The following is a 27,791-nucleotide window of genomic DNA, read 5'->3' on the forward strand; positions in this document are numbered from 1 at the left end:
CTTTCCATTAATAATACAGGTCTCCCCTGCTATCTGAAAGCAGAGCATTTCTGTGAAAACTTTCGAAAACTGAAATGGTATAAGGCAAAGAAACAATTACCTTAGGACGCCTCTTGGCTAACGGATGCACAAAATACATTGTGATAAAGCACAGATACTCGCAGGTTCAGTTCAAAGCTCTGGGGGGCTGAGTGCTGAGATGCTGAGTGTGGTTCCTAGGAAGGGGCCTGGACTGTTTGGGGCGCCCTGCCTCTGTAACAGCTCGCTGCAGAACCAGCATTGAAAACTGTGTCACCTTTTCTCATAAGGTGAAAGTCCTTCTTAGATTCCTTTCAGTTAGTGAAAACAGGTCCTGATGCAAGGTTGTCACTCGGTACTCGTGGGGGTTTGGTTCTAGGACCCGTGCGGATACCCAAATCCATGGATGCTCAAGTCCCTTGTGTAGAACAGCATTGTACTTGCTTGTGAGTTATGCACGTCCTCCTGCGTATTGTCAATCATCTCTAGGTTACTTACAATACGTAACACAAGGCAGATGCTGTGTACGATGCTGTAAGTAGTTGGAAAGACAGTGTAAATGCCTTTTAAATGTTGCTGTTTAAATATTTCGTTGCTGTGTGGCAAATTCAAGTGTCGCTGTGGGGATCTTTCTGGAATTCTTTTTCCTAAATATTTTCAGTGCGGAAACTGGGGATTTGGAGGGCTGACTGCAGGTCTTGCATCTGAAGGAAAAGGTATAAATTGAACTTTTGAAAACTGGGGGACACCTGCACACAAAATACAGCTACAGAGTGTGTCTGGCGGTCAGTGATGATCAGCACAGCTGTGGCAGGAAGGGTCCATGAGAACAGAGCAGTCTGCCACCCGCAGACGGTGCTGCAGTGAAGGGGCCCATTCCTCATTTTTACTGAAGCCCAGAAAGGGGAGGGGTTTGTTAGGGAAAGGGTACTTTGTCGGTTTTTTTTCCTTCCCCTTGGAGTACAAAGCCAGGCAAGCAGAACCTGGCATTAGATTCAGGAGCTCAACCTTTTTAAGAAAACACTTTTTATTTATGCATCTATTTTTGGCTGTGCTGGGTCTTTGTTGCTGCTCAGGCTTTTCTCTAGTTGTGGCTGCAAGGGGCTACCTTCTACCTGCAGGGAGCCAGCTTCTCCTGTCACAGAGCACAGGCTCCAGGGTGCTTGGGCTTCAGTCATTACAGCTCCCAGGCTCGAGAGCACAGGCTCAGCAGTTGCGCCCAGGCTTAGTTCTTCCTTGGCCTGTGGGATCTTCCCAGACCAGGCATCAAACCTGTGTCTCCTGCATTGGCAGGTGGGTTCTTTACCACTGAGCCGCCAGGGAAGCCCAGAAACCCAGACTCTGAACTAGGGTGCCCTGCCCCCGACTTGGGCTGTCTGCGGAATGTGGCGTGAGCAAAGGGTCAGGCACCAAGCATCCTCTGTCCTCTCCCCTCCAGCCTCCCGCACGGCCTGCGACCCGTGGAAGGAGAGCGGCGACGTGTCAGACAGCGGCAGCAGCACCACCAGCGGGCACTGGAGTGGGAGCAGCGGCGTCTCCACCCCCTCGCCCCCCCACCCCCAGGCCAGCCCCAAGTACCTGGGGGATGCCTTCGGCTCTCCCCAGACTGATAATGGATTTGAGACCGACCCGGACGCTTTCCTGTTGGATGAACCAGCTCCCCGAAAAAGAAAGGTGCGTGGCCTGAGCTTTCAAGCTCAGCTGCAGAGGGGCCAGGCCTGGTTTCCCCGGCCTTCTCAGGCTCTATCCTGTTTCAGTGATCCGTTTTTAAAAAATTAACTAATTAATTAGGCTGCACCAGATTGTGGTTGTGGCATGTGGGATCTAGTTCCCCAACCAGGGATCGAACCCCGGCCCACCCTGCATTGGGAGCTCAGAGTCCAAGGCCCTGGGCCATCATTTCAGCTCTCGTTTGCTGCTTCTCTTTGCTCTTGATATTCCCAGAAGCCCGCCCCTCCTCTCCAATGCCACATCATTGGCCTCACCTCTGCCCAACCCGGCTCTCCTGCAGAGACCTCCATCAGGTCTTCCCCTGTCCCCCAGCCCTTCTCCCCTCCCCCACCGCATCTCCTCTCCTCCATCCCCCTGCCCCCAAGCCCACCCCCATCTCCGCCCCAGACCGATGCCGGCCCCCAGGACCAGCTCTCTGCCCGTGTTTGTCAGTCTCTCTGGTCTCTGGGAACCCCTTTACTCGATTGAGCCTTCTGCTGGGTCCTGTTGGATGTGACTGGAGCCCCACTGGGTGAGGCTGAGTGGACGGACATGACCTCCTCATCCCTTGTTCCTTTCCATCCAGAACTCGGTGAAGGTGATGTACAAGTGCCTGTGGCCCAGCTGTGGCAAAGTTCTGCGCTCCATCGTGGGCATCAAACGGCATGTGAAAGCCCTCCACCTGGGGTAGGTACGCGCGCAGAGCTCCTCTGCCTAGGGCGTTCTTCAGACCTCCTCCACCCGCTGATTCCCCGAGACCCACACCCCCAAATGCTTCTGAGAAACTGGCTGGCTGAGGACCCCACCCATCCCTGATCCTGGGCCCTGTGGAACAGCCCCTTTGCTGGGATCTTTGCTGGGAAGGAGGCCCTCCTGCGTGGTGGGTGTTGATGCTGTTGATGGGTATGTCTTCTCACTGTGGAAGGAAGATGGTTCAGTTCTGGGCACTTAGAGGATGGTTAGTTACTTAGAGCCTGTTGCTTCCCCTTGGGGAGCTGGGGCTTCCCTCACACTGACACCTGGAGCCGGAGCTGCATATGGCCAAGGGGACCGACTTATAGTCCTTCCCCTGCCGGAGAGTGTGACCGTGAGCAAGTGGTGTCCAAAGAGGACCCGGGGCAAAGCGTGAAGCAGATCTGGCCAGAGGAGAAGCTTCGGTGCTAGGGAAAATAATTCCCCTTATGCCAGGGTGCAATCCCTGGGAGCCCGTGTCGGGACCTGGGCTCCCACCTGTCCTCCCGGGCTTCTCCTGTGACTTGCTGGTGGCCCTGAGCAGGTGCTCCCCTCATGCCTCGCTGTCCCCTGTGTTTGGACCAGGACAGCTTGCCCCTGGTCGTCACCACATCTCTCTCCCCTGCAGCGACTCCGTGGACTCCGACCAGTTCAAGCGGGAGGAGGATTTCTACTACACAGAGGTGCAGATGAAGGGGGAAGCTGCTGCAGCTGGCGGCCCCACAGCCGACCCGGCTCCGACTCCCAGCATGACCAGCCCACCCCTCACCATCCTGCCCCCACCGCCTCCTCCCAAAGCCCAGTCCTCAGGCCCGGATCACCCTGGCCTGGAATCTTACCTGCCCTCCGGTGCTCTCAGCAAGTCAGCTCCTGGCTCCTTCTGGCACATTCAGGCCGACCATGCATACCAGGTATGGGGACCCCCTGGGAGCTCAGCCTAGGGGCCGTGAGGGATTCCGTGCCTGTCACTGGTCAGCCTGATCACAGGCCACTGACCACACTGATTGGAGGCTGAGTCCTCAGCTGAATTACCCATCTCTTACTTCTTTAAGGAAAATGACTTCACACTCAATAAACGCAGGAATTCCAGAGTTGTACCTTGGTGACTGTAATGAGTGGTTACTGAATCTGACTGAATCCCTGAGTGACCAGGTTGATGGATTTGGACGGGGGAATTGGTCCATCCTTGGTTATAAGGGGAGAGACTAGGGTAGTAGGGTTTCCGAGAGCAAATCCCCAATTCTCAGAATTGTACTACATTAGATAATCTGGGACTCAGCGTTTTGAATACCTACTGTGTGTCAAGCTGCAGGGTAAGCTTTGCAGTAGAATAAGATATATAATTCTTGAGCTTGTGAAGTGTACGGTTTAGCTGGAGAGAGAAATGAATGTGTAACTTGATTAATTATAATAAGTAGTTAAAATATCTTACTGGAGGCACAAGCAATTGTGGTGGGTACAGGAAGGACCAGGTTTCCCTGGTGGCTCAGTGGTAAAGAATCCACCTGCCAATGCAGGCGATTCGGGTTCGATCCCGTTGGGAAGATCCTCTGGGGAAGGAAGTGGCAACCGGCTCCAGTATTCTTACCTAGAAAATCCTATGGACAGAGGAGCCTGGCAGGGTACAGTTCATGAGCCGGACACAAGTTAGTGACTCAGCAACAATAGCCGTAAAGACCAGGGTATTATGCCCATTGGGTTGGGAAAGCAGGCATGGAGCAGGTGGCATTTCGGGGGTTTTCTACTGCATGTAGTAGGTGCCGAAGACTCTGTTTGCCAAGTGCAAGTTTTTCTTAAAATCCTTTGATGCCTACTGCTTGTTTTTTTCCGACTGTAGGTTGATTTGCAAGTTAGTAATTAAGAAGCAGTGCTTTCCATCGGAAAGCCTTTAGAGAGCGAGCCAGCTCTCCTCATTAGAATGAGTGGTCATGAGTGGTCACTCAGCTATTCCAACTCAGGTGGCCCTTCAGGCCGCCAGCTGTCCCTGTGACATGAGGCCTGGAGAGGGCGGTTGGTGATTTTAGAAACAAACCTTGACCTGGAGAGTCGCTGCTTCCACGCGGTTGCCCCAGGGGTGGCAGGCGCTTAGCACGGTGCCTGTGCCCCAACTCACAAGGCTGAATTCCTGGGGGAGCTGCCCTGAGCATGTTCTTGGTAGGTGATCCCGCCAGGAAGTTAATCTGCGGAGATGATTAACTCATGAGGCTGCCACGTAAACCAGCTCCAAGAGGAGAGCTCCAAAATAAAAGACTGGAGCCCGAGACAAAGGCGACTCCAGAGAGCCGGTGCTCTGCTGTTTCTCTTGGGAGGGGCATTTTGGGGTGTCCCAGGACTTTGTAGTGTGAGGTGCACCTGTTGCTGCAGACCGTGAGGCCGCTGGGGTGGGAGGAGGGCCCTGAGAGCTTCCTGAGCTGGGCCCTGGCCGACGCGCTCTGTCTCCGCAGGCTCTGCCGCCTTTCCAGATCCCAGTCTCCCCGCACATCTACACCAGCATCAGCTGGGCCGCTGCCCCCTCCAGCGCCTCCGCCCTGTCCCCGGTGAGTGTGCCCAGCGCTCTGAGCCCCTCAGCCCTTCCAGGGGCCCCGGAACCAGCCGAGGGCTCAGCCGCACACACCCCATGCTGGAGGCCTTTCCCCCTGAGCTCGTTGCCTCCTGCACCCCAGCTTCTTGAAGGTCTTCATACCCTTGCCCACCCAACCCCACCACCACCAAGAGTCACAGGTGCCCATGGAATGTGGGAGGGGCGTGCTGGTGAGGAGCACCCAGATCAAGTTTATTGCCAAGATCCTGAGGCTAGGTGTGATCAGCACCCTCTTTAGTCCTGAGCCGCCGGGGGTGCTTGGTAAGGTTTTGATGCCAAGAGGAGGAGGCAGAGGACATGGGGAAGCTGGAGAGGAAGAGGGAGGGTGAGAAAGGAAAGAGGGGCGTGTGGAGGGCTGTGCAGGTGGATCAGAGCTCTCCGGGCCACTGTGGACCAGCGCATTAGGTTGCTTGTCCCCGAACTGAAATAAATCGGAAGTTATTTTGAATCCCCATGGACAGAAGAGCCTGGTGGGCTACAGTCCATGGTGTTGCAAAGAGTTGGACATGACTGAGAGACCCTTAGGGTGTTGCAGTCTGAAACGCCTCCTGCAGGAAGGCATCACCACACACTGTAAAACCCACGTGCCCGAAGGTGCCGCTGAGGCTGTACCGTCTCTCTTTCTTCCTCAGTATGGTAGCTTCTTCTAAATCTGCAGGTGGCAGCCCACGAGGGGGCCAGGCCGAGTGGCTCTCCTGCTTGGAGCCCCTTCCCCTAGCTGGAGTGTGCCTTTCAAGGCTGGCTCCTCCCTCTCCACCTCCACTCCCTCCTTGATCCCTGCTCACCTCTCCCTGAAGTCTCCTTCTAGAGAAGGCCTCCTGGCACAAGGTGGGGTGGGGGTAGCTGGCTATCCCCCGGGACGGTCCTTTGGCCTTGCACTTCTGCCCTCGTGCTCATAGCCGCTCTGCCTGTGCCCAGGTCCGGAGCCGGTCGCTAAGCTTCAGCGAGCCCCAGCAGCCGCCGCCTGCCATGAAGTCTCACCTGATCGTCACGTCTCCACCTCGGGCCCAGAGCACCACCAGGTGAGCCTGTCCTCTCCCGAGATCTCCTTGGGGGCTCCTGTCCCCACCCGCCCCTCGTCCCTAGGGCTGGTCCCAGGGAGCCAATGGGGGACGTCTCAGATGCGAGCGAGGCAGTCGGTCCTCCGGCCCCGGTGGTTCCCCTTGCTGGCTGGCCAGCGGGTGACCATCCCCTCATCGACCCGTCTTGCAGGAAAGCCCGCGGGGAAGCTAAAAAGTGCCGCAAGGTGTACGGCATTGAGCACCGGGACCAGTGGTGCACCGCCTGCCGCTGGAAGAAGGCCTGCCAGCGCTTCCTGGACTGAACCACGGCCCCTCCCGGCGGCCTGGGGACACAGGCAGATGGGTCCCAAGCCCCACAGCAGAAGCCTAAAAGCTACAGAGTGGACACGGGGAGTTTGGGCTCTATTGGCTAAGGTTGAATACTCAAAACATTTTCCCCTCCCTCATGGGAATGTTTTAGTTTTTTTTTAAAAAAAAAAAATAGAAGCAAAAAATTATTTTTTTTTCTTCCCCTAAAATAAGAGAGAGCCAAAACTGACCAAGGGTATTCTGCAGCAAACCAGAGACCAAAGAAATGACAGCCCCTCCTCTCCTCCCCACAGCCCATCTCCCTAGGGGATGAATGTGTACCGTATGGAAGGAAGGGACAGCTCATTGTGTTTCCTGCTGAGCTGGTGGATTCTTTGCTTTCTCCACTCTTTCAGAAGGGACTGTGAGCAACATGGATTTACTTTTTTTTTTTTTTAGAAAAAAAAAAAAGGTTTCTGGCTGATGACTCAGAGAACAGGACCTGCTGAGGCTGGGGTGGGAAGACGGGGCTGATGTGTGAGCTTTTTGAGGTGCACCCGGCCCCCTTTCTCCACCCAGATCTAGGAGAAGGGAGAGATTGTCCTCACCCGGCAGCTTCCATCAGAATGCAAGGAAAGCCCTTTTTCTGGTGCCAGCTGCTCCGATCTGGGGTCCCTCAGGTCAGGTTGCAGCCCAACAGATACAGTGTGGCCTCTTCTCCAAGCCCAGACTCGTAGGTTTGTAAAAAGACTGTCCCCAGGAAGCTGAGCCAAAACGCTAAAAAGAATTCACGTTGTACGGTGTGGCAGATCAAGACTACCTTGCCCACTCTTTCCTTGAGAAGAGACCAGACGGTCTCTAATACTTCTCTAATACTCGGTGAGAGTTCTTCGCTGTTCCCCGAGTGAACCACACCCACCCCTCCCCACCAGCTCTGGAAGACACCCTCTCAGAAACACTTTGTTTTCACTTACGGTGTATTCAGGAGCCTCTTTCTGATAAAAGATTCCCCCTTTGGCCGAGAGATCCTGCCCTGAGGTAGGTCCCTCTTCGTCTCATGGGAACCAGGGATTTTCCTGTGTTCCTCCAAGGCCATAGGGCCGGGCTGGTGAAGAGAACAGACAGAAAGGTAGGTGGCAGCTCCTGCCACGGTGAGAGGGCGCAGAGCTGTCCCGTGGCTCCACGGGCTCACCCGGCCCTTTGGGGACCGTCTGGTTTTCTTCCTAAGGCGACAGGCAGGACAGGACTCTTCAGGGGGCTTCTGCCTGGTCCAGTCAGTGTGATGGGGAGGGTCAGTTGCACGTGGTGCTGTGGTCCCAGACACCTGTGCGTGTCTTTTCTGGGGAGGTTAGGGGGCCTGAGGAGGTCACATGACAGGAACTGGGGTTGATTTAGCATCTACTGGAGACCTCAGGAATGGAGGGACCCCAGACTGCGTGACCTGAGAGCTGAATATGTGAATCCATTTTTGTTGAGGAGGGACAAGTTAGAGGCAGGGGGTTCTGTGCCTGGGTGAGCAGGGCTGGGGGAGGGCACGTTTTTGGCTCAAAGCCTCACCTTTCTGCCAAGCGACACTGGCTTGGGGGACTCCTCAGGGCCCGCGTCCCAAATGTCAGGGGCTCAGGGAACTCTACCACGAGGCCAGCTCTCTGGGGTTTGCACAGTGGCATCCAGCCTTTGGCTGTGAGCAAAGCTGTCCTTCCCGTCCAGGCGGGCTCACCTGGCTGCAGGAACCTGATAGATGTCTTTCCGTCTGTGACACGCACGTGTTGGAAACCGGCAGACGGGAATAGGGGGTGTGATGGTGTGAAGGGTGATGGTGACCTGGGTTTGGTGACAGAAGGGAAAGGCACTCTTACACATGAGTGTCTTTGGTGGTGATGGGATATATTTTTATAACTTACTTAAAAAAAAAATGTATGTGGAATTCTGTCCCTCGGTAAAGCTGGAAATCAGGCCAGCAAGAGGTGCTGGGTTCTTCCTCCCGCTCCTTCAAGCTCCCAGCTTCCCAAAACTGACTCCCGGCTTCCTGCCCTGTGCACCTGTAGGTCCTACCCGTGTGAGGAGGGGGCCTTTGAGATGGGGGTGGGGGGAGCTCTGCCCAGCAGCGTCTCCCCTTTCCTCCTTACTCAAGGCTTTTGCTGGTCTCCCCTTTGGAGACACTATTTTCATTTCCCTCTCAGTTTGGACCATGTAGGTACAACTGGATATCAAGATTTTCTCTAAGTAAGGCAGGCTTCTCGCGTTACTGCTCACAGGGCAGAAAAGGAAGAGAGAAGAAATTGATGCAACAATTTCAAAACTGAGGTTTTTTTTGTTTTGTTTTGTTTTTTAATGTTCTGGTGTGGCTTTCCCTGCTGGCCTTTGCTCCGGCCTCCTTCCTGGTGGTGGTGGCCTCCTCCAGCCTCTCTCCTCCCACTGCTCCATCTGTGGCTGTCGTGTGGGTTCTTGACGTGTGGTCTGTCCCAGGGTTGTCCCATTCGTCTCTTCTCGGAGGGCCAGGGGTGGTTTGTGAACTGATCCCACCAACACGCCTGTTTTCTTCACCTCTGTGTTTCTCTCTCCTTCCTGGCCCATCCTGGGAGGCAGAATCTGATGGAAGGTAAGAGGCGACAGGTGCGCTTTGGAAACTAACAGGACGGATTGGCAAAGCAAGCGTCTTGGGAAACTCTTTACTCCGGGGATGTTATGCTTATTCACAATATTTTGGAAGTACCTTTGGAGTCTGTGGTGCCTGCTTTGAGCAGCCTTAATGATACTGAATCTGCACCCATGCTTGCGCCTTCAGTGCAAAGAGTCCAGTGAATGGCGGTGGTGGTAGTGGTTGAGTCACTGAGTCCTGTCTGACTCTTTGCAACCTCATGGTAGCCCTACAGGCTCTTCTTGTTCGTGGGATTTCCCAGACAAGAAGACTGGAATGACTTGCCATTTCCTGGTGGTCAAGTGAGGTCACAGGTGCAGAGCACAAGGAGCAACGGGTGAGTAACATGGCTTAGATCGACTGATCTGACTTCTAAGCTGGCTGTGAAAGCAGTCCTGTAATTTCAGAACACATTCTGAGCAACATCCACAATGTTGCAGTTGGCCTGAGGCTAGATTCTTTGAAGGACATAATGGATTTGGATGTGGAAACTCTGACTTGTCGGAAGAAATCTGTCCTGTTACTTTCTGGTCCTCACAGGTTCTGACTTTACCAGGGGCAAAAAGAAAGAAAAGGAGAAGGAGATAAATCCCATCTGTGAACTTGTCTTTATTGGCGCCTTTTCCCCCAGCTGTCTTCCAAGTATTATTTTTACTGTTAAAAATTTTTTTAAAAATGTGAAATATAATGTTTTTACAGCAATATGAAATATATTTTATAAGGAATAAAATGGTACATTGTCTGATTTGATGTGTGCCTGTGCCTCCGCCCTCTCACCCTGCAAAGGATAAGATTATCGTTGTCCTTGGTGTTAAGCAAGCAGTAGCCCCGGGGGAGGTGCGTACACTCCTTTGCTTATAGCAACAGCAGGCAACATTATCAGGGACCCGGCCAAGTGCTTACATGGATAACCCACAAAGGGATTACTGTTGTCAGTGATTTTAATTTTATTTTTAAGATAAAAAAAAATTATTTTTAAAATTTAATAATTTATTTTCATTTCATCACTGCCATTTTACAGGCAAGGAAACTGAGGCCCAGAGGTTAGAAAACTCACCCAAAGTCATCATCTGGGAAATGATGGCACTAGGATTGTAATCTAGGAGATAACCCTTTTCTTTTTTTTTCTTCCTAATCTCTAATTTTAATTTTTACAGTTTAATGGATTATTACAGTGCAAACACCTAAGAATCCACCATTCCTTCAAAAAACAGATCGTGGCCAGCATTCCAGAAACTGCCATTGTACCTCTGTGTTGTGCTTAGTCCCTCAGTCGTGTCTGACTCTTCGACCCTGTGGACTGTTGCCCAACAGGCTCCTCTGTCCATGGGGATTCTCTAGGCAAGAATACTAGAGTGGGTTCCGATGCCCTCCTTCAGAGGATCTTCCCAACCCAGGGATCAAACCCAGGTCCCCCGCATTGCAGGCAGATTCTTTACCATCTGAGCCACCAGGGAAGCCCTCTGCTGCTGCTGCTGCTGCTAAGTCGCTTCAGTCGTGTCCGACTCTGTGCGACCCCATAGACAGCATCTCACCAGGCTCCCCCGTCCCTGGGATTCTCCAGGCAAGAACACTGGAGTGGGTTGCCATTGCCTTCTCCGAGGGAAGCCCTCTAGCAAGGTGCTATTCCTCTTTTCCTCATAAAAGCAACCACTGTTCTTTGACTTTTTACATCAATGACTTCCTTGATTTAGGAAAATAACCATTTTCTCCCTTGCTTTCATTGTTGACAATGGGGAGAAGCTCCTGGCTGTGGACCTGAATTTGTTGGGGGTGCCAGCAGGTGCCTAAGGAGAGAATGAGCCACCTTCTGCTTGTGCAGTGCGTGCTAACCCTGGGGAGTAACAGGGGCTGCCCCTCCCTACCCCCACCCCATCAGCCCATGGGTTTTGCGTCCTGTGATGGCCCACGAGGCTGGTTCAGAGCTGGCCTGGGTGGAAGGGGAGGTGGCACAGAAAGGTCTGTATCGCCCTGGGAGGGGGTTCTAGGACCCCCTCACAGCTCCCAGAAGGAGGTATGAAGCTGCTCGGGGAAGACCTAAGAACTAGATTACTGCCAAAGTCAATCTAGCTCAGCAGCCTGCGGGAGAGGTTGTCCTTGGCCTTTTCCTTCCCCTTGGTGTAGATCAGAGGGCCCCTTTCTCCCCCTTCCCCTGTCCTTGCCCCACTTGGTCTCTCTGAAAAAGACTAAGAATCACTGTGGTTTCCCGCCGCTGCCCGCCACCCCCACCCTTCCTTCCCACGCCCCTCCTTTAAAAGCGTTTACTGCCTTTGGGCCGGACATTGTCCATTTGCAGCTCTGGACCCTCCCAAGTCCACTTTTGTGGGTGCATCCGAGGACCTCCTAACTTCCTGGCTCCCAGTTGGGTCTGACCAACAGGAGACGCCAGGCTAGAGTTGGAAGGGAGAGAGCTGTTCAATCTCGCCGATGGTACTACCCTGCACAGTGAGTGGCTGTTTCCCTCCTGACCACTAGAGGGAGCTACAGTCCTCACTGGGTTCCAGTAACCCCTCACCTCACCAGGCGCCCCCTCCCCCGAGTTCCCCAACAGAGCCCTTTACCCTCCCTATTGATTTCCCACGGCCCCCTATCTATCTGTATAGATGTTTGACCCACCTCAGTCACTCCATTTGGGTGGATCAGAGGTTTCTTGGCTGAACTGATATTACCCATCTTAACATGTTTTGAGTTAATTTCGACCCCATCCAGAGGGTCCCAAACCAGCAAATGCTACATCACCTGGGAATTGTTAAAGATGAAACTTTCTAGTGAGTCAGAAACAGGGTGGGGTGCAACAGCCTGGCCCCTCCACCATCCCGCCCGCTGGGTCCAATCACACAGCTCGGGGCTTTAGATCTGGGGACCCAGCACAGTTGGGGTGTTCCTGCTCGACACACTTCACATAAAACAGAGTCACATGCGTTTTGCCTCTGGCTCCCTGGAGAGGCAGCTCTGGAGTCTGCGCTCCCAGTTAGAGAAGCAGCCAACCCGTTTACTAACCATTTGCTCAGTAGAAGTTTAATGGAGAAATATCTGTTTAAAACAATCGGTCAAAAAGAACAGCTCTTTTACAAACAAGTTACGGCAGTGACGAGTCAAAACCCCAGGCTTGATTTCCTGTTCCTTGAACCCACCACCTCAAAGAAGGAAGAGGTGGGTGAGAAGGAGAGATGGGGCCGTTTAAATGTTAGCTGGAGGAATTACAAAAATACACTCTGATGTAGCAACAGGGTTGTCATGAAACATGCCATGGGTGGGGAGGGGCCAGGAGGAGTCAGGGAGGGAAAGACAACCAGATGGGGCAGGGCCCTGGGGTGGCGGCCTGGAGGCAAAGCTCGCCTCAGTGCCTTGGGGAGGGAGGCGTCCTGATGCCCAGCCGGCAGGTTTGGGGCTGGAGACATGCTGCTTTGGGGATCGCCCGGACACCTGGGGAGACATAAATTAAAATGACAAATTAATGGCAGATTAAAATGGCAAATCTGACAGTTTTTCTGACCCTTCAATTCGATTTTCCCTAGTGCCTGAGAAATAGAACGGGGGCAAAGAAAAACTATCACTGGGACTTTCCTGGTGGTCCAGAGGTTAAGATTTCATGCTCTAAATGCAGGGGTGCTGTGCTGTGCTTAGTCGCTGTCGTGTCCAACTCTGTGCAACCCCATGGACTGTAGCCCACCAGGCACCTCTGTCCTTGGAGATTCTCCAGGCAAGAATACTGGAGTGGGTTGCCATGCACGTCTCCAGGGCATCTTCCCAGCCCAGGAATCGAACCTGGGTCTCCCACATTGCAGGTGGATTCTTCACCCTCCAAGCCACCAGGGAAGCCCAAGAATACTGGAGTGGGTAATTTATCCCTTCTCCAGCAGATCTTCCCGACCCAGGAATTGAATAGGGGGGTCTCCTGCCTTGCAGGATTCTTCACCAGCTGAGCTACCAGGGAACCCCTAAAGGTGCAGGGCCTGGGTTCAATCCCTGGTCAGGGAACTGAGATCCCACATGTTGTACAGTGCGGCCAAGTAAATTATGTTAAAAAAGGTTTATAATCCACATAATTAGCCCCAAAAGCAGCAAGAAGGGGTCCTTGACTCCTACACACCTGTTTCCCTGGCCCATAATCTAGTGTCAGAACCAACAGAACAAAGGGGAAGCCTCCTGCCTAGAAACAGTTCTCTTATCCCTGGTATCAGTATTTGGAATCTCTGTGTAGGAATTCATTTCTTCAGGCTAAAAAGAGCCCTCATTTGTGGCTCTCATATTACAAGCGCTAACTTCACTGATTCCTCAGCAGGAAGGAATCTGTTCACTCTCCCCCATCTAGAAGGTCAAGATCCAGGGCAGTGGAAGAGAGGAGGGGAGCACAGGGCCAGGAAAACGGACGCTAGGTATCGGGATCAGTCGCGTACTCTTCACAGGTCTCTCTAGGACTGGTCCTGCACCCCAATGTCCCTTTTTTTTTTTTTTGGTTCCATTTGTTATTTTTTTATTGGAGTGTCATTGCTTTATTATGTTGTTAGTGTCTGCTGTAGAACAAAGTGAGTCAGCTATGAGCATACGTACATCTCCTCCTCCTGAGCCTCTCTCCTTCCCATCTCGCCCCATCCCACCCCTCTCAGTCGTCACAGAGCGCTGGGCTGAGTTCCCTGTACCATACCGCAGCTGCCCACTAGCTGTTTTACGTGACAGTGTGTATAGTCAGTGCTGCTCTCTCGATCCAGGCCACCTCTCGCCTCTCCCTGCTGCGTCCACAAGACCATTCCCTACAGTCTGCGTCTATTCCCACCCTGCAAATAGGTTCCTCTGTACCATTTTTCTAGATTCCATATATACCAGTGTCCAGGACATCATTACACTTTCTGAATAAGGGTTCTTTATCCCAAGAGTTGGCTTCCCCAGTGGCTCAGTGGTAAAGAACCTGCCTGCCAATGCAGGAGACACAGGAGACATGGGTCCTATCCCCTGGAGGAGGAAGTGGCAACCCACTCCAGTATTCTTGCCTGGGGAATCCCACGGATAGAGGAGCCTGGTGGGCTGCAGTCCATGAGGTCACAAAGAGTCGGACATGATTGAGCACACACACACACGTCCCATGTGTTGGGTGGCGCCGTTTCGTCCAGCATTCTAAATATAGGTTGGTGTTGGGTGTCTCAGGTGTCCAGAACAGCTCTGGCAATAGGAGTCCCCGAGACGGGGAGAAATCTCAAGCATGTGTGGGGCTGGCTGGGGTGTGTACAGGCGAATAAAGACAGGCTTAAGGGACTCATAAATACACATCCACACTGGAACTCAGCAGCCATGAATGTGTGGAAAAAAGAATCAGCAAGATGGTCGCAGGAGGAGAGCAATCGATAATACCCAGATGAGCTGCTTAATATCACCAGCGTTTCCATCAAGAACTTTATATCTTGAGCAAAGCCACAGGCAGAAGCTGGTTATCCGTTATGTTCCAGTGCCTCTCAGTTGGAGGCTTAATAGAAAACTAGAAAAACCAATTGCCCAAATAGGGGCTCAAATAGTTTTTCTAAAAACTAAGTTGATTCCTGCTAACATGACTGATTTGAAACTGTCTTTATAAGGTAAACGGTCGTAGTTCAGGCTTAGACGTGTCTTCAGGGTGCCTTGATGGTCCCTTTAAAGAAGAATGTCCCTAAAGTTTAGGAGGAAGGTTCGGTGGGGGCAGCGGGGTGGGGTGGGGGGGGACATATGTATACCTATGGCTGACTCATGTTGATGTGTGGCAGAAACCAACACAATATTGTAAAGCAATTATCCTCCAATTAAAAATTTAAAAAGAGAAGAATTCCTTTAAGATTTGGAAGAATTCAGCCCATGCCATTTCTGAAAGATTATTAGGTCTCGTGTAGATATGGCTTTGGAGAAATGAATGCTTATTAGGGATCCAAGAATATGACTTCAAACCCAGTGCAGGTTAATTCAGGGCCTTCAGAGATTAGTCATTCTGCTAAAATGTACACAGCAGCCTTTGGCTCGTCACTGAATACATATATACATATTTGGCAATGGGCGTTTTGCAAACAAGCCAGCCTACCTGCAAAGTGTTATGTGGGCTGCCTTCCTGCTGCAGTGTGGGTGCTCAAGATTCACATGTGGATTAATATACATTGAAGGAAGATTATTAACACTCTGGCCACCTTTGACATATAGGAAGCAAAGTAAAGCAGCCCATGCACAAACTTTTTGCTTTTATGCCTCTGTGTCAGGCAAAAGCCCCCACTTGGGTGACAATGTCTGTGGAGTTTCAGACCAACTGAATAGTTCATTCTGTTAGGGGAAGCTTCTCTCTTTAAGGAGAGAGATGAGATACCGCATGTGAGCCTATGCGCTCTGTCCTGTCTGACTGTTTTCAACCTCATGAACTGCATGCAGCCTGCCAGGCTCCTCTGTCCATGGGATTCTCCAGGCAAGAATACTGGAGTGGGTTGCCATTTCCTCCTCCTGGGGATCTTCCCAACCCAGGGACTGAACCCATGTCTCCTGCATTGACAGGCAAATTCTTTACCACTGAGCCACCAGGGAAGCTAAGATGAAATCCTGCAGATAATCATATTCCTACATATGAATTAAGGCACATATGCTTAATGATTGGAATTCTCACAGGTTTTCAGAGAAGTTCATTGTGCTAGGTCCCTCTGCCACTCAAAGTTATGTATAGGTTAATGGGCTGAGGAAAGCCGAGTTTGTAATGACTGGGAAATAAGTTAGGATCTCTGATATTTATGATCTGATCTGCATTGTAGGTACATGTATAAACAAGTGCCTGGGGGAGTAAGAACAGACAGGCAGGAAGATAGGAGGAAAGGCAAGCAACAAAAGAAACACAAAGCAGAAATGGCACCTGGGCACTTTCCTGGTGGTCCAGTGGTTAAGAATCTGCCTGCCAAGGAAGGGGACATGGGTTAACCCCTAGTACAGGAAGATCCCACATGCTGTGTGGCAACTCAGCCTGTACACAACTACTGAAGCTCTCACACCCTAGAACCCGTGCTCTGCAACAAAAGAAGCCGCCACAGGGAGAAGCCTGTGCGCTGCACTACAGAGTAGCCCTCAGTCGCCGCAACCAGAGAAAACCCATGAGCAGCAACGAAGACTGTGCAGCCAAAAATAGTAAATAGAAATTAACACCAACCAACCAACAAACAAAAAACCGGACCTGGCACTCGGAAAGACACAAAAAGTGAGGAAAAATGATGATCCTTTAGTCCCTCTCCTAAAAGTGACTCAGGTCATTAGGGCCAGATTCTCAAAGCCTTGCTCAGGTGCCATCGGCTACAAAGCACCAGCCCACCAGCCCAAAGTGATCAGGTGAACAAGTGATGTGTGGCAGAAGGACACACAGAAGGTGTCCTAACAAGAACTGGTCCTAACCAGAGCTCCTTGACTGGGGGAGAGTGGGAAAGTTGAAAGGTTGACATGGAAGCCAGTCACCTTGAGATAGAAGGAGGAGGGGAGGGGACAGCTAAACCATCTTTGAAGGTGAAACAGCAACATCACAGACATAGATCAGACTCTGCAAATGGCTAAGTGCAGGTCCAGCTCTGGGTCCTTAAAGTCTCCGGGGAAAGGTGAGTGAATGGTTTCTATGGCAACCAGATAGGAGGCTTGGTCCACTTCATTGTCCCCATAGTAACTAAGCTCCTGAAGAGCCATAGAGGAATTAGTTATCTTAACACACTACTATTATCCCCATGGTAACCAGTCTCTTCACCGCAGTGGTGAGCTGTTGGGAGTAATCCCAGGAAAATTTTTGCTCCCAGAAAGAAAAAAAAAGGCCGGTTGGAGCAGTCTTAGGAGCTGAACCCCTGAAGGAAGTGGTGTGGAGTATGTATATGTGTTTGGGTGCCAACATGTTTCCCGGGGAGGAAGTTTAAGATGGGCTAGAGGACGTTTCTTCTTGCCCCCAGCTCATTGGGGCCCCACTCACTCATGGGCTGAAGTGGACGGTGCAGCCGGGAGGGGCTCCCCTTCCAGCTACGCATTACCATTCTGGTGCAGGGTGCGCCGACGCTGGCTGGACTGCATGCTCAGGACCAGGTACTGCCGCATAAACTCACTGAACCGCTTCTGGTTAGCCAACTTCCGGGCCGACTTCCGGGCCCCGGTGAAGCCCCCGAACCGCTTCTGCAGCTGCTTCTGCTCGATATCCCCCACCTCCTCCAGGCCGGGCTCTGTCCTCTTCTGCCTTTGAAAGAGGCTCCTGACCCGGGGCATTCGCTTCAGATGCTGCATCTCAGAGGCTCTGGCCTGGTCCGGAGCAGCTGCCACGTGGTCTGGGTCAGCAGGGCTGAGCTGCCAGGAGCCCCTGGCCATGACCTTGGTGCATGGAGTCCAGAGAGGGCTGGTGAAGACCTTCTCTTCACACTCGAGGATGCACACCTGCCCAGAAAGAGGTTGGAGGAAAGAGAAAGACCAGGGACATCTGTTAGTCCAAGGCAATGAGGAGATCAAGTGCTTTTGCTGTCTACTTGAGGGCTTCCCAGATTGCTCGGTGGTGAAGAATCCGCCTGACAGTACAGGAGAAGCAGGAGGTGCGGGCTGGATCCCTGGATCAGGAAGGTTTCCTGGAGGAGGAGATGGCAACTGCTCCAGTATTCTTGCTGGGATAATCCCATGGACAGAGGAGCCCGGCAGGCTACAATCCATGGGGTGGCAAAGAGTCAAGACACGACTGAACGTGCATGCATGATCTGTTTTGGTACCAATCAATGCAAGGGCCTCTGAAGCACCTTTTCAGTACCATGGAGCCGCTTTACATATAGTTACTTAAGTTCCTAGAATTTCAGAGTTGGAAAGAAGCAGAAAATGAACTGGCCCATCTCTGTCATTTCAAAAAGAAAGTTGGGTCTTGGAGAGGTGAGGTGAAGTTACCCAGGTGACCCAGCAAGTTAACAAAATGCACAAACAAGAGTTATAGTCTTTGTTGGCTTTTTGGAGCCAAACATAGCTCATCCGGATCATCCATAAAGAAACATTTTATTCTGTTCTCTTATCCGGCCTGGGAGAGGTCAGAGTGACTTAAGAAACTGGGGATGTTAAAGCATGCAGTCACTCAGTTAAATCTGCATGGTTATTCTAAGGTCACCTGGTAAAGATCAACCTTGGTGTGATTCGTTTTTCATCTTGCATACATTCATCATCACTATCAGTGCATGGGTTATAGAAAATAGGGATCAAATAGAGAACAGACTTATGGTTGCCAAGGGTTAGGAGCGGGTGGAGGAAGGATGGACTGGGAGTTTAGGGTGAGTAGGTGCAAACTATTACGTACAGAATGAATGGACAGCATGGTCCTACTGTATAGCATAGGGATCTAAATCCAATGTCCTAGGATAAACCACAATGGAAAAGAATATAAAAAAATTGCATATATAATAACCGAGTCACTTTGCTGTACAGCAGAAATTACTACAACATTGTCAATCAACTATACGCCAGTAAAAGAGTAGAAAAGGGGGGTTAAGACCCTTTGGGATGGAGACAGGTTGGTAATCTGGGACTGTCCGACACAATTCAGTGGACCTGCCAGCTCTCTAGGAACCCCTGCAGCTTCTGTCTCTCCTGGCATCTCCCACCTCTCGTCTAGACCACCAGCCTGACCATGATGTTCCTGTACCTTCCTGACTGGCCCTGGCCTTAACCCTTCCCTCCCACATTCCTGTCTGATTGGAATCTCTTGGAAGCCTCTGCCTCCAAGTTTTTTTCCTATTGTTTTGGCTCCAGGCTTCCTGGGTGACTCAGGTGGTAAAGAATCCACCTGTAAAGCAGGAACCACAGGAGACGCAGCTTCAATCCCTGGTTTAGGAAGATTCCCTGGAGAAGGAAATGGGAACCTGCTCCAGTATTCTTGCCTGGAAAATCCCGTGGACAGAGCAGTCTGGTGGGCTACAGTCTGTGGGGCCGAAGAGAGTCGGAAATGACTGAACGCCCAAGCACACTTCACCCCGAACACTCCTCTCTGTGTTTTTGGGGTCAGATGAAAACCCCACTTCAGCCTGACTTTGACATCATGGTGAGCAGGAAGCTGCAGAGCCCTTCATCAAAACTTGGAGTCTTTTTTTTAATTGAATTTTTAATTTTTTTGGCTGCACCATGAAGCATGTGGGATCTTAGATCCTGGACCAGGGATCAAACCTGTACCCACTGCATTGGAAGCTTGGAGTCTTAACCACTGGATTACCAAGAGAGCCCCAAGCCAAGGGGTCCATCCCTGGCTTACAGGGCGTCAGGAGTTACTGCTCTGGTTGGACAGGTGCAGGATGTGAGAAGATGTGTGTGTGCCCCATTGGGGCTCTCTGGGGAGCAAGCACTCCCACCCGGGTGTTCATAGTGGCACACATGCAATGTGTTCCAACGTGATCTCTAACCAAGTAGTGAGATACGCATGCAGCTTAAATCACAGACTTCACCAGCTGTTCCACCAAATCATCAAAACCTGTCCTTCAGTCTGACTTCTCCCGCTTGCCTTTACTATTCTGACCCTGCCCTCCTTTTGTTGCTGCCAAACTTCTCCAAGATGTGGTCACGCCCCTGCCTCCACTTCAGCATTTTCCACTTTCTCCTCCTGACTTCTGTGTGAGGGATCAAATCTCCATCTTTGGGGGGCAGGGGATGGGACACACAGCGCAGCCTGTGGGATCTCAGTTCCCCAACCAGGGACTAAACCCATGTCACAGCAGTGAAAGCCCGGAATCCTACCAGTGGACTACCAGGTATTGTTGTTGTTTAGTTGCCAAGTTTCGTCCAACTCTTTTGCGACCCCACAGACTATATAGCCCAGCAGGCTCCTCTCTGTCCGTGGGATTGCCCAAGCAAGAAGACTGCAGTGAGTTGCCTTTTCCTCCTCCAGGGGATCTTCCCAACTCCAGGATAGAACCCAAGTCTCCTACATTTTCAGGCGGATTCTTTACTGCTGAGCCACCTGAGAACTCCTAAATCTCCATCTTATTAAAGAAGTCACGTCAGGTGTTTGTTACTAGCTGCTGCTGCTGCTGCTAAGTCGTGTCAGTCATGTCCAACTCTGTGTGACCCCATAGACGGTGACTTTAATTCTTATCTGATATACTTTTTCAGTATGAGTGGAACAGGTTTGAATGAAGTACTGATTGTAGCATATATATCAGTACTTCACTCCTACTTTTTTCCACCTCAAGTCTTTTTGCTCTGTCTCTCTCTGAACGTCACCTTATTCCCCAGCTGGTTCAGGTTCAGACCCCTGGAGCACGCCCCTTCTCGGACCCCGTTTCTCCATCTGGTCAGCATGTGAGTCTGCCGTCTCCTTTCCACCCTCTGCCTGATTTCCTCTTGGGGGTGCTGTGAAGCAAGGAGAACAGGTGACTCCTATCCAAAAGCCCCAAACTCCCTGATGGATTTTGGGGAGAAGTTTTTATAGGCAAGGTTTGGGGTAAAGGCTGCAGGGTGTGTGACTTTGTTCTGAATGGCTGGTGGTAACAGATGTTCCAGGAATCTTGTACTCATCCCGAAGTCACCATGATCCACCTGGATGGGGGCCTTAGGTCCCACAGACAAATTCAAAGGTCGTCGTCATTCCGTCGATAGTCGTGTCTGACTCTGTGACCCACAGACCGTAGCATGCCAGGCTTCCCTGTCCTTCCCCACCTCCCGGAGTTTTCTCAAACTCATGTCCACTGAGTCGGTGCCGCTATCCAGTCATCTCATCTCCCATCATCCCCTTCTTTTCCTGCCTCCAACTTTCCCAGCATCCGGGTCTTTTCTAATGAGTCAGCTCTTTGAACTCAAAGGTATTGTTATGTATATTCCTTGAGGCGGAACCAAGAATGGCTGCACTGTTGTTTGACTGCCCCTCCCTGCTCTTGGCATCCCCTGCCTTCCCTGATTAGCAACTTCCCTTTGGAACTCAGGGCAGGTTCAGGAGACTGAACGAAACCTATTTCCTACAAACAAGAATTGGGGGACACAGAAAGGACTTGTACCCAGGAGGACCCCTAGGGTCCTGCTCCATTTCACAAGGACACTGGCAAACAACCTGTAATGGATAGGACAGCCCACCCCAACAAATAATTATCCAGCTTAATACATCCACAGAGTCTGAGAAACCCTACTCTACAGAGTCAAGGAGGAAGCAGAAAGCATGGGTAACACCAGGAAAGTCAGCAGAAGTGAAATAGGAGGGAAGTGGGAAGGATAAAACCTCTGATCACATGACATAGCCCTAGAAGATACGACATAAACTGGTGAGAACCACTAGATACAAGATGGTGGAAGATTCAACTTCCAGTGAACCTTGAGCCTCTTCATATGCTCGCTGTGATATTAGCATCTAAATGACACACCTACAGGCACCAAGAAAGTTCAGAGGCTGATCATAAAAGGTCAAAAAGTGGGCACTGGCCCAATTCCAGAAAATCTCTATCCCTTTTCCAAAATAGCTGGAATAATTCTCGTACTCATTAGCCCATGAAATCACCCAGCCCATAAAAACTAACCACCCCATGTTTTGGGGCCTCTTGCCTTCTGAGATGGACCACACTCTGTCTGTGAAATGTATTTCTTCCAGGGCCATTCTCTCCTTTTGAGACAGACTGCATTCTGTCTATGAAATGTGTATCTCTAAATAAATCCACTTGTTACCTATCACTTTGTCTCTTACTGAGTTCTTTCTGCAAGGACACATAGAGTCTAAGCTTCATTAAGTCCTGAGACCAGGTGTGCAATCTCAATGAAAAGACAGTGGATTCAGGGGCTTTCCTGGTGGTCCAGTGGTTAAGACTCTGCACTCCTGATGCAGGGCACTTGGGTTCCATCCCTGGTCAGGAAATTAGATCCCTCATCCTGCTACTAAGGGCGTCCCAGGTGGCTCCTTGGTAAAGAATCTGCCTGCCAATGAAGGAAGCACAGGAAACGTAGGTATTGATCCCTCTGTCAGGAAGATCCCCTGGAAGAGGAAATGGCAACCCACTCCAGTATTCTTGCCTAGAGAATCCCATGACCGAAAGAGCCCGGAGGACTACAGTCCATGGGGCCAAAAAGAGTCAGACTCGATTGAGTAACTGAGCACACACTCGCTCCCACATGCCACGATGAAAATCTAGCATGCGAGAAGGAAAACTCCAGTGTGCTGCCACTAAGACCTGGAGCAGTCACATAAAAAAAAAAAAAAAAAAAGGAGTGGGTTCAAGTTCCATCCTGGGGTTTTGCTGGGTTCAAGTCCCAACCTGACTTGTGTAGTCATAAGCGTAGACTTGTAGGACTCAAAAGGACTTTTGAACACACTTGGTTCAGCCCTCACATGGATAGGATCCTCAAAGTGCTTGTTGCCTTGTTCTGCTCTGTCCATTTACAGGAACAGGTGGAAACTGTTAAGCCTAGAGTCTCTCAGATCTTCTGCAAGCCCCTGGCTTTCTAAGCCCAGATGGTAATTATATTGCATGTCAATCAGAGAAAATGAAATTCTATGATCAAACCAGATGTATAGCCCTTCCTGAGACTCAACATACTGTTAGATGATTAGGTACTAAAAAACGGATCTTGATTCTTGATTTAGGAGAAGGTTTTGGGGCAAAAAAATGAGGAATCCAAATTGACGGCAACATTTGTAGCACCAGATGGGCATATGAGCTTCCTGACTACACTCTCTGGTCTGAGGGACTCACCAGCCTGTTTGCGGAGATGGGTTAATGGCCCATTAAGTGAGCTGGACACATTTTCACAGCCCACTCTGATGACATTGCTATATTCAGACACAGCATGGAGGAGCATCTGGAAAGCCCCAGATTGGTGCCAAATTGATCTGTGAAGCTGGGCTTCACATGGGGGAGGGAAGTCAATGGGCAAAGGGTCAACTGAATGTCTAGGATCAAAGATTAGTGAGCCCAACGGAAGGAGAATAAACAGCTCGTTCAGACTGTCACGTTTCTGCCTCTAAGGAATCCAGCCACTTCTGACCAAGAGACATTTGGGACCTACTTGCTTTGGGAGGGTCTGCCAGTATATCAGAGAGCCAACGCTAGTGGGCCAGCAGATGCATAGTACAAAAGAAAAACGTATTAGGAACTCCTACAGCAAGTCAACTATTAAGATTTTCTGTGTAATGAAGACAGAAACTACCAGGAGTAGTAACTCTTCTGCTGTTAATAAAGTTTTAGGGAATTTAAATAAGTTTCCCTAGACCTTTCTTGGCTTCCCTGATGGCTCAGCGGTAAAGAATCTGCCTGCCAATGCAGGAGATACAGGTTTGATCCCTGGGTTGGGAAGATCCCCTGGAGAAGGAAATGGCAACCCACTCCAGTGTTCTTGCCTGGGAAATCGCATGGACAGAGGAGCCTGGTGGGCTACAGTCTGTGAGGTCGCAAAGAACTGGACATGACTGAGTGACTAAACTTCTACAGCAACAAGACAGACCTTTCTTGGGTGTTACCTTCTTCCTGGTCACTAAAATAACTCGGTGAATCTAGTTTTTTTCTTCATAAGCTGGTAGGGTAAGTATCATTCTCAATTAGCTGACAGCCCAGGACTTTCCAATCATTTGGCTTGTGTGCTAGTCATTTACTGACCAAAATGATAGTCTAACAAAAGGCAGGCATGCTTGGACCATTGCCCTGGAGTGAGAACAAATGAAAGTCCTGATGAAGCCAAGGGTCCGGAAGGCCCTGGGATTAGGTTAGGATTCCATCATTTGGTGGAAGGATTGGGGTGGGGGCGGATAGTGACCCTTGCCTAAATATCTGAGTCCCCCCATCTTTCACAGAGGGGACATAGTCAAGGGTTGCAAGATTTGGAAGTGAGATGTGGTTGCCTCGATTCTAGGCATTTCATAAAACTTAAAAAAAATAGGTTAAAAGTGAATACAAGCTAGAAACACCCAGGCAACCAGGTCCTCTGGGGGTCAGCAGGCACTTGCAGAGGTCATCCATCACTCTGAAGCGGGAACTGGCCATTTTCTTAGTGTTTTCCAGACCCCAGAGATTTAAGATGCTATGGAGAAATAGAAACAAGCTCCAAATTCCTTCCTGGCTTTGAAAGACACCTGTGTAAAGCCTCTACAGCGTCTGCACCCATTAGGAGACTAAAAGGTCTTGCAATGTTACAATTTCCCTGTGCTTGCGTGCTAAGTCGTTTTAGTCGTGTCCACCTCTTTGTGACTCCATGGACTGTAGCCCGTCAGGCTCCTCTGTCCATGGGATTCTCTTGGCAAGAATATTGGAGGCGGTTGCCATTTCCTCCTCCAGGGAATATTCCAAACCCAGGGTTTGAACTTGTATCTTTTTCATCTCCTGCACAGGCAGGCAGGTTCCCACTAGCACCACCTGGGAAGCCCTCCAGTTTCCATGGGACCTGTTTATTGAGTACTGCCCTGTTCCACACTGTACTGTGTGCTGGCAAGGCCCAGATTAACTGGCAAAGACAGCGCCTAAGAGATAGCCCAGCAGGTGCAAGTAATTGTCAGAGAACAAAGGTGCTAGGGGCTGGCTCAACTGGGGACTGGTGGAGAATCAGCAAAGCATCCTCTCCTCAGAGTAGTATTGAAGGGTTTATTGGCTGGGGGAGGAGTCGGAGGTACGAGCAAGATGGCAGGACAGGTTCTTGGAGCTGTGGGGAGGGAAGGGAAGCATGGGTTTCCCAGGAACTATGAGCCCAGGAAAGAGGAGGCAAAAAGTGTACCTGCTGCCTGGGAAAGCAGACGCTGGGAAGGGGAAAGGACATGGAGGTAAGAACAGGGAATCTTGGCTATCACTTGTGTTTGAGGAGGGCAGGAAGAGAAACGGGGCTCTAACAGGCAGAAAAGGAAGAGTCAGAATGGAGAAGAGAGCGGGGTTCACCAGAGAGGACGAGGAGGGGAAGCCTGCACATTGGCGAAGGTTTCTGTGGTTAGGAACCGCTGACGACCTTGGGGATTGGCTAAGGAGTTAAGGCACTTCCCAGGTGGGGCAGTGTTAAAGAATCTGCCTGCAGTGCAGGAGACACGGGTTCAAGTCACGGGGTAGAGGAGGTCCCCTGGAGAAGGAAATGGCAACCCACACCAGTATTCTTGCCTGAAGAATCCCATGGACAGAGGAGCCTGGTGGGCTACAGTCCATGCGGGTGGATACTACTGAGCAACTGAGCTCGAGCACAGCAAAGGGGCGAGGCAACCGTGAGGGGTCCAAGTTGCAAATGTGGACACTCTTCCAAAAACAGGACCACAAAGGGAAGGAAAGAGCAAGTGGGAGATGGGAAAAAAGAATTTCCAGCAGGAAAATCAGTGGTACACAGGAAGGGGGGAGAAGAAGGAGCAGAAGCAGATTCTGAGATGACAATAAGGAGGCTGGAGGGAACCTGCCCCTGGTAGCCTCTGTCATCTCATGACCGGCACCCAGGGTCAAGGTGTCCCGGGAGCCAGAGCATCACAGTGCTTCACAGTCAGGCATGATGTTTGCTCTCGACAAGTTACCTAAATCTGTGAATGCTTTACTTTGTAAAAAATAAAAATAAAAAACACTAATGCAGACTCAGTGTTATCCTTACAGTTGAGCTCCAAATACTTTTTTTCTATTGTAAAATCCAAATACCATCAAATTTATACTGAAACCATTTTTAAGCATACAGCTCAGCGGCATTAAGTACATTCACTTTGTTGCGTTACCATCAACCCTTGCCCCTGTCTCTAGAAATTTTTCATTCTCCCAAACTGAAACTTGGGATTTATTAAACACTAGCTCCCCTCTCCCTGTGTCCCCAGCTCTTGGCAGCCCCATTCTACTTTCTGTCTCTGAATCTGACTGTTCTTGGAACCACAGGTAAGTGCAATCCTACAGTATCTGTTGTTTTGTGATAGCATACATCTTCAGGGCTCATCCAGGATGTAGCCTGTATCACAGTTCCCTTCCTTTTTAAAAGCTGCATAATCCGTTGTCCGCCTCGGCCATGTTTTGTTTGTCTCTCGTCAGTCACTTGAGTCTTTTCTACCTTTTGACTATCGTGAGTAATGCTGCGATAAACATGGGTGTACACAGGTCCTCATGCTTTTTTGGAGTGGGAGATAGAGGGTTGCAGTTAAAGCTTGTGATTCAGGAATTGTGCACAACTTTCAGTCTTTATCAAGATTGCGATGATGATGAGATTATTCCTTAATCAACTCCTTCACTGGTTTACCTGTGAACTAGCCATCTGCTCTGTTGACTGAGACCACGGGAAAGCGTTTTGTTTTGGGTGAAATTTTAAGCCTCTCTGGCCTGCACAGAAAAGGCGTGTGGGTCTTCTGTGTTCTAGCCAAATCCAGCTTGCCTCAATTCCTTACATGTCACTCCCCTCCCTCCAAAAGGCATTTGCACATGGGCGCTCCTCCCCCACTCCAGTGCCTTCCTCATTACCTGGGCACCTGGGCTCACCCCCTGCCTCTCTGATCATCTTTAGGTCTCCTTAGAGGCCTCAGTTCCTCCCAAAGCCCCCTCCTCCCCTCTAGACTAGGTTGGGGTGCACTGCTCTTGCTTCCCCATTTCTCAGTGATTACTCTCAGGAAAGGATCCTGGGTTCTTCTCTGCCGCTGTCTGTCTGCTCACCTTGGGGCCCTTGGTCTAGTTCAGTGCTTGGTGCATAGTAGGTGCTTGGTGCATAGTAAGTGCTCAGAAGACCCACAATAACTGAAGGAGGAGAATGGATGATCTTTTGAATGGGTTCTCGGGATGCTTCTTCATGATTTGGTGGTTATTACTGTTCAGAAAACAGGCTCGAAAGCCACTGAGGTGGCATGGGAGGAGCGTGGTGTTTTGGTGGGTCAGGGGGCTGTGTCTGTTCACGTTTGTGTGTCAGCCCCATGTGGGTACTTGGTTTCTATATTTGTACACTTGCCTCAAGGGACAGGAGGGAAAAGGTGGCTCTTAAGATTGAGGAGTTCCAAACATGACATCTTTTGAAAGAAGTTTTCTTGACTAAAAAGAAAAAGTAATCAAGTTATATTAGATTAAGTAGGAGAGGAATAACTATTTAAATGGTAGTGAAAGCAGTGGAGAAAGCAGCTGACTTAGTGAAATTCAGTGCTCAAATAAACAAATTAAATATGAGATAGCACCTAAGTGTTCACTGTAGAATTGTCTATAATATCAAAACTAGATGATAACTTACACGCTCAGCAGGAGGGATTGGTTAAGCCAAGTATACTTAAATTAAAATAATGTTAATAATGAGAAACTTATTTTGGTATAACACAGCAAGTGAAAAAACAAAGATTTTTTTCTCTGACCGGTGAGATTAAAGGTGACTTTAACTTTTTCTTTTCATAGGTCTTGGAATTTGCCAAATTCTCTAGAATGAGTGTGCATGCTTTTAATAATAGGAGCAAAACAGCAGCCTGGCTGGGTCTTGACTCAAATGTGGAAACGTGGGACGATGACAGGGTTTGCTTTCAGAAGCTGCTGTTTCACAGGGACCATCTCACACTAGGAGACTCACGTGACCTGGGCGGGGAGAGGAAGATAGGGTCCAACCTCCTGGACCTACCTCGAGGTTGAAGTTGTCAAGAGTGGGGTGGAGCTTCTCTCTGCAGACCAGACAGTCCTTCTGACAGCTGCTGGACACGCTGGAGAAGAGGCTGAGCAGCAGGAGGTCACAAAACAGGATTTTCATGGTGCAGGAGCCGGAAGCCAGATGCTACAACACAAGTGAGGGTGGGCACCATTAGCACAGCCCTTCTCTGGGAGCCGGTAGGGGCTGGAGACCCTCATCCAGGGCACAGTGCCCTGGTTTCCACTTCCCAGGAGGGGCTGGACGGTCAAGGGCACAGGTGGCCCATCCTGTCTGCCAGGGGTGATATTCACGCACAGGCTGGCATCTG

General features: G+C 50.5%; 2 protein-coding genes across 2 annotated transcripts in view; one reads left to right on the forward strand and one right to left on the reverse strand.

The window, feature by feature from the left end:
* The window catches only part of ZNF395 (zinc finger protein 395), a 47,259-nt gene extending 37,550 nt beyond the window's left edge, over nucleotides 1-9,709 (forward strand). Inside the window, exons 5-10 of the mRNA XM_052644928.1 lie at nucleotides 1,457-1,692; nucleotides 2,315-2,415; nucleotides 3,089-3,371; nucleotides 4,905-4,997; nucleotides 5,960-6,063; nucleotides 6,254-9,709. Coding sequence (XP_052500888.1) covers nucleotides 1,457-1,692; nucleotides 2,315-2,415; nucleotides 3,089-3,371; nucleotides 4,905-4,997; nucleotides 5,960-6,063; nucleotides 6,254-6,365 — 929 coding nt within the window. The 3' untranslated portion in view covers nucleotides 6,366-9,709. The remainder of the gene's footprint in view (nucleotides 1-1,456; nucleotides 1,693-2,314; nucleotides 2,416-3,088; nucleotides 3,372-4,904; nucleotides 4,998-5,959; nucleotides 6,064-6,253) is intronic.
* A 2,623-nt stretch (nucleotides 9,710-12,332) lies between these two features.
* PNOC (prepronociceptin) lies at nucleotides 12,333-27,583 on the reverse strand. Its single transcript, XM_052645421.1, has 3 exons — nucleotides 27,458-27,583; nucleotides 16,987-17,380; nucleotides 12,333-12,418 (listed from the first exon to the last, which is right to left on the reverse strand). Exons 1-3 carry the CDS (start codon nucleotides 27,581-27,583, stop codon nucleotides 12,333-12,335), a joined length of 606 nt encoding a protein of 201 aa, XP_052501381.1.
* Between the last annotated feature and the right edge of the window lie 208 nt (nucleotides 27,584-27,791).

This window comes from Budorcas taxicolor, chromosome 8 (genome assembly GCF_023091745.1).
Source record: "Budorcas taxicolor isolate Tak-1 chromosome 8, Takin1.1, whole genome shotgun sequence".
Classification (NCBI taxonomy): Eukaryota; Metazoa; Chordata; class Mammalia; order Artiodactyla; family Bovidae; genus Budorcas; species Budorcas taxicolor.

Excerpts from the sequence above, each read along its gene's own strand:
- PNOC (XM_052645421.1), bottom strand. The coding sequence starts at position 27,583 with ATGAAAATCCTGTTTTGTGACCTCCTGCTGCTCAGCCTCTTCTCCAGC. Across the intron at positions 17,381-27,457 it reads TTGACAACTTCAACCTCGAG|GTGTGCATCCTCGAGTGTGA; the intron begins GTAGGTCCAGGA and ends CTTTCTGGGCAG. Across the intron at positions 12,419-16,986 it reads GCGCACCCTGCACCAGAATG|GTGTCCGGGCGATCCCCAAA; the intron begins GTAATGCGTAGC and ends ATGTCTCCCCAG.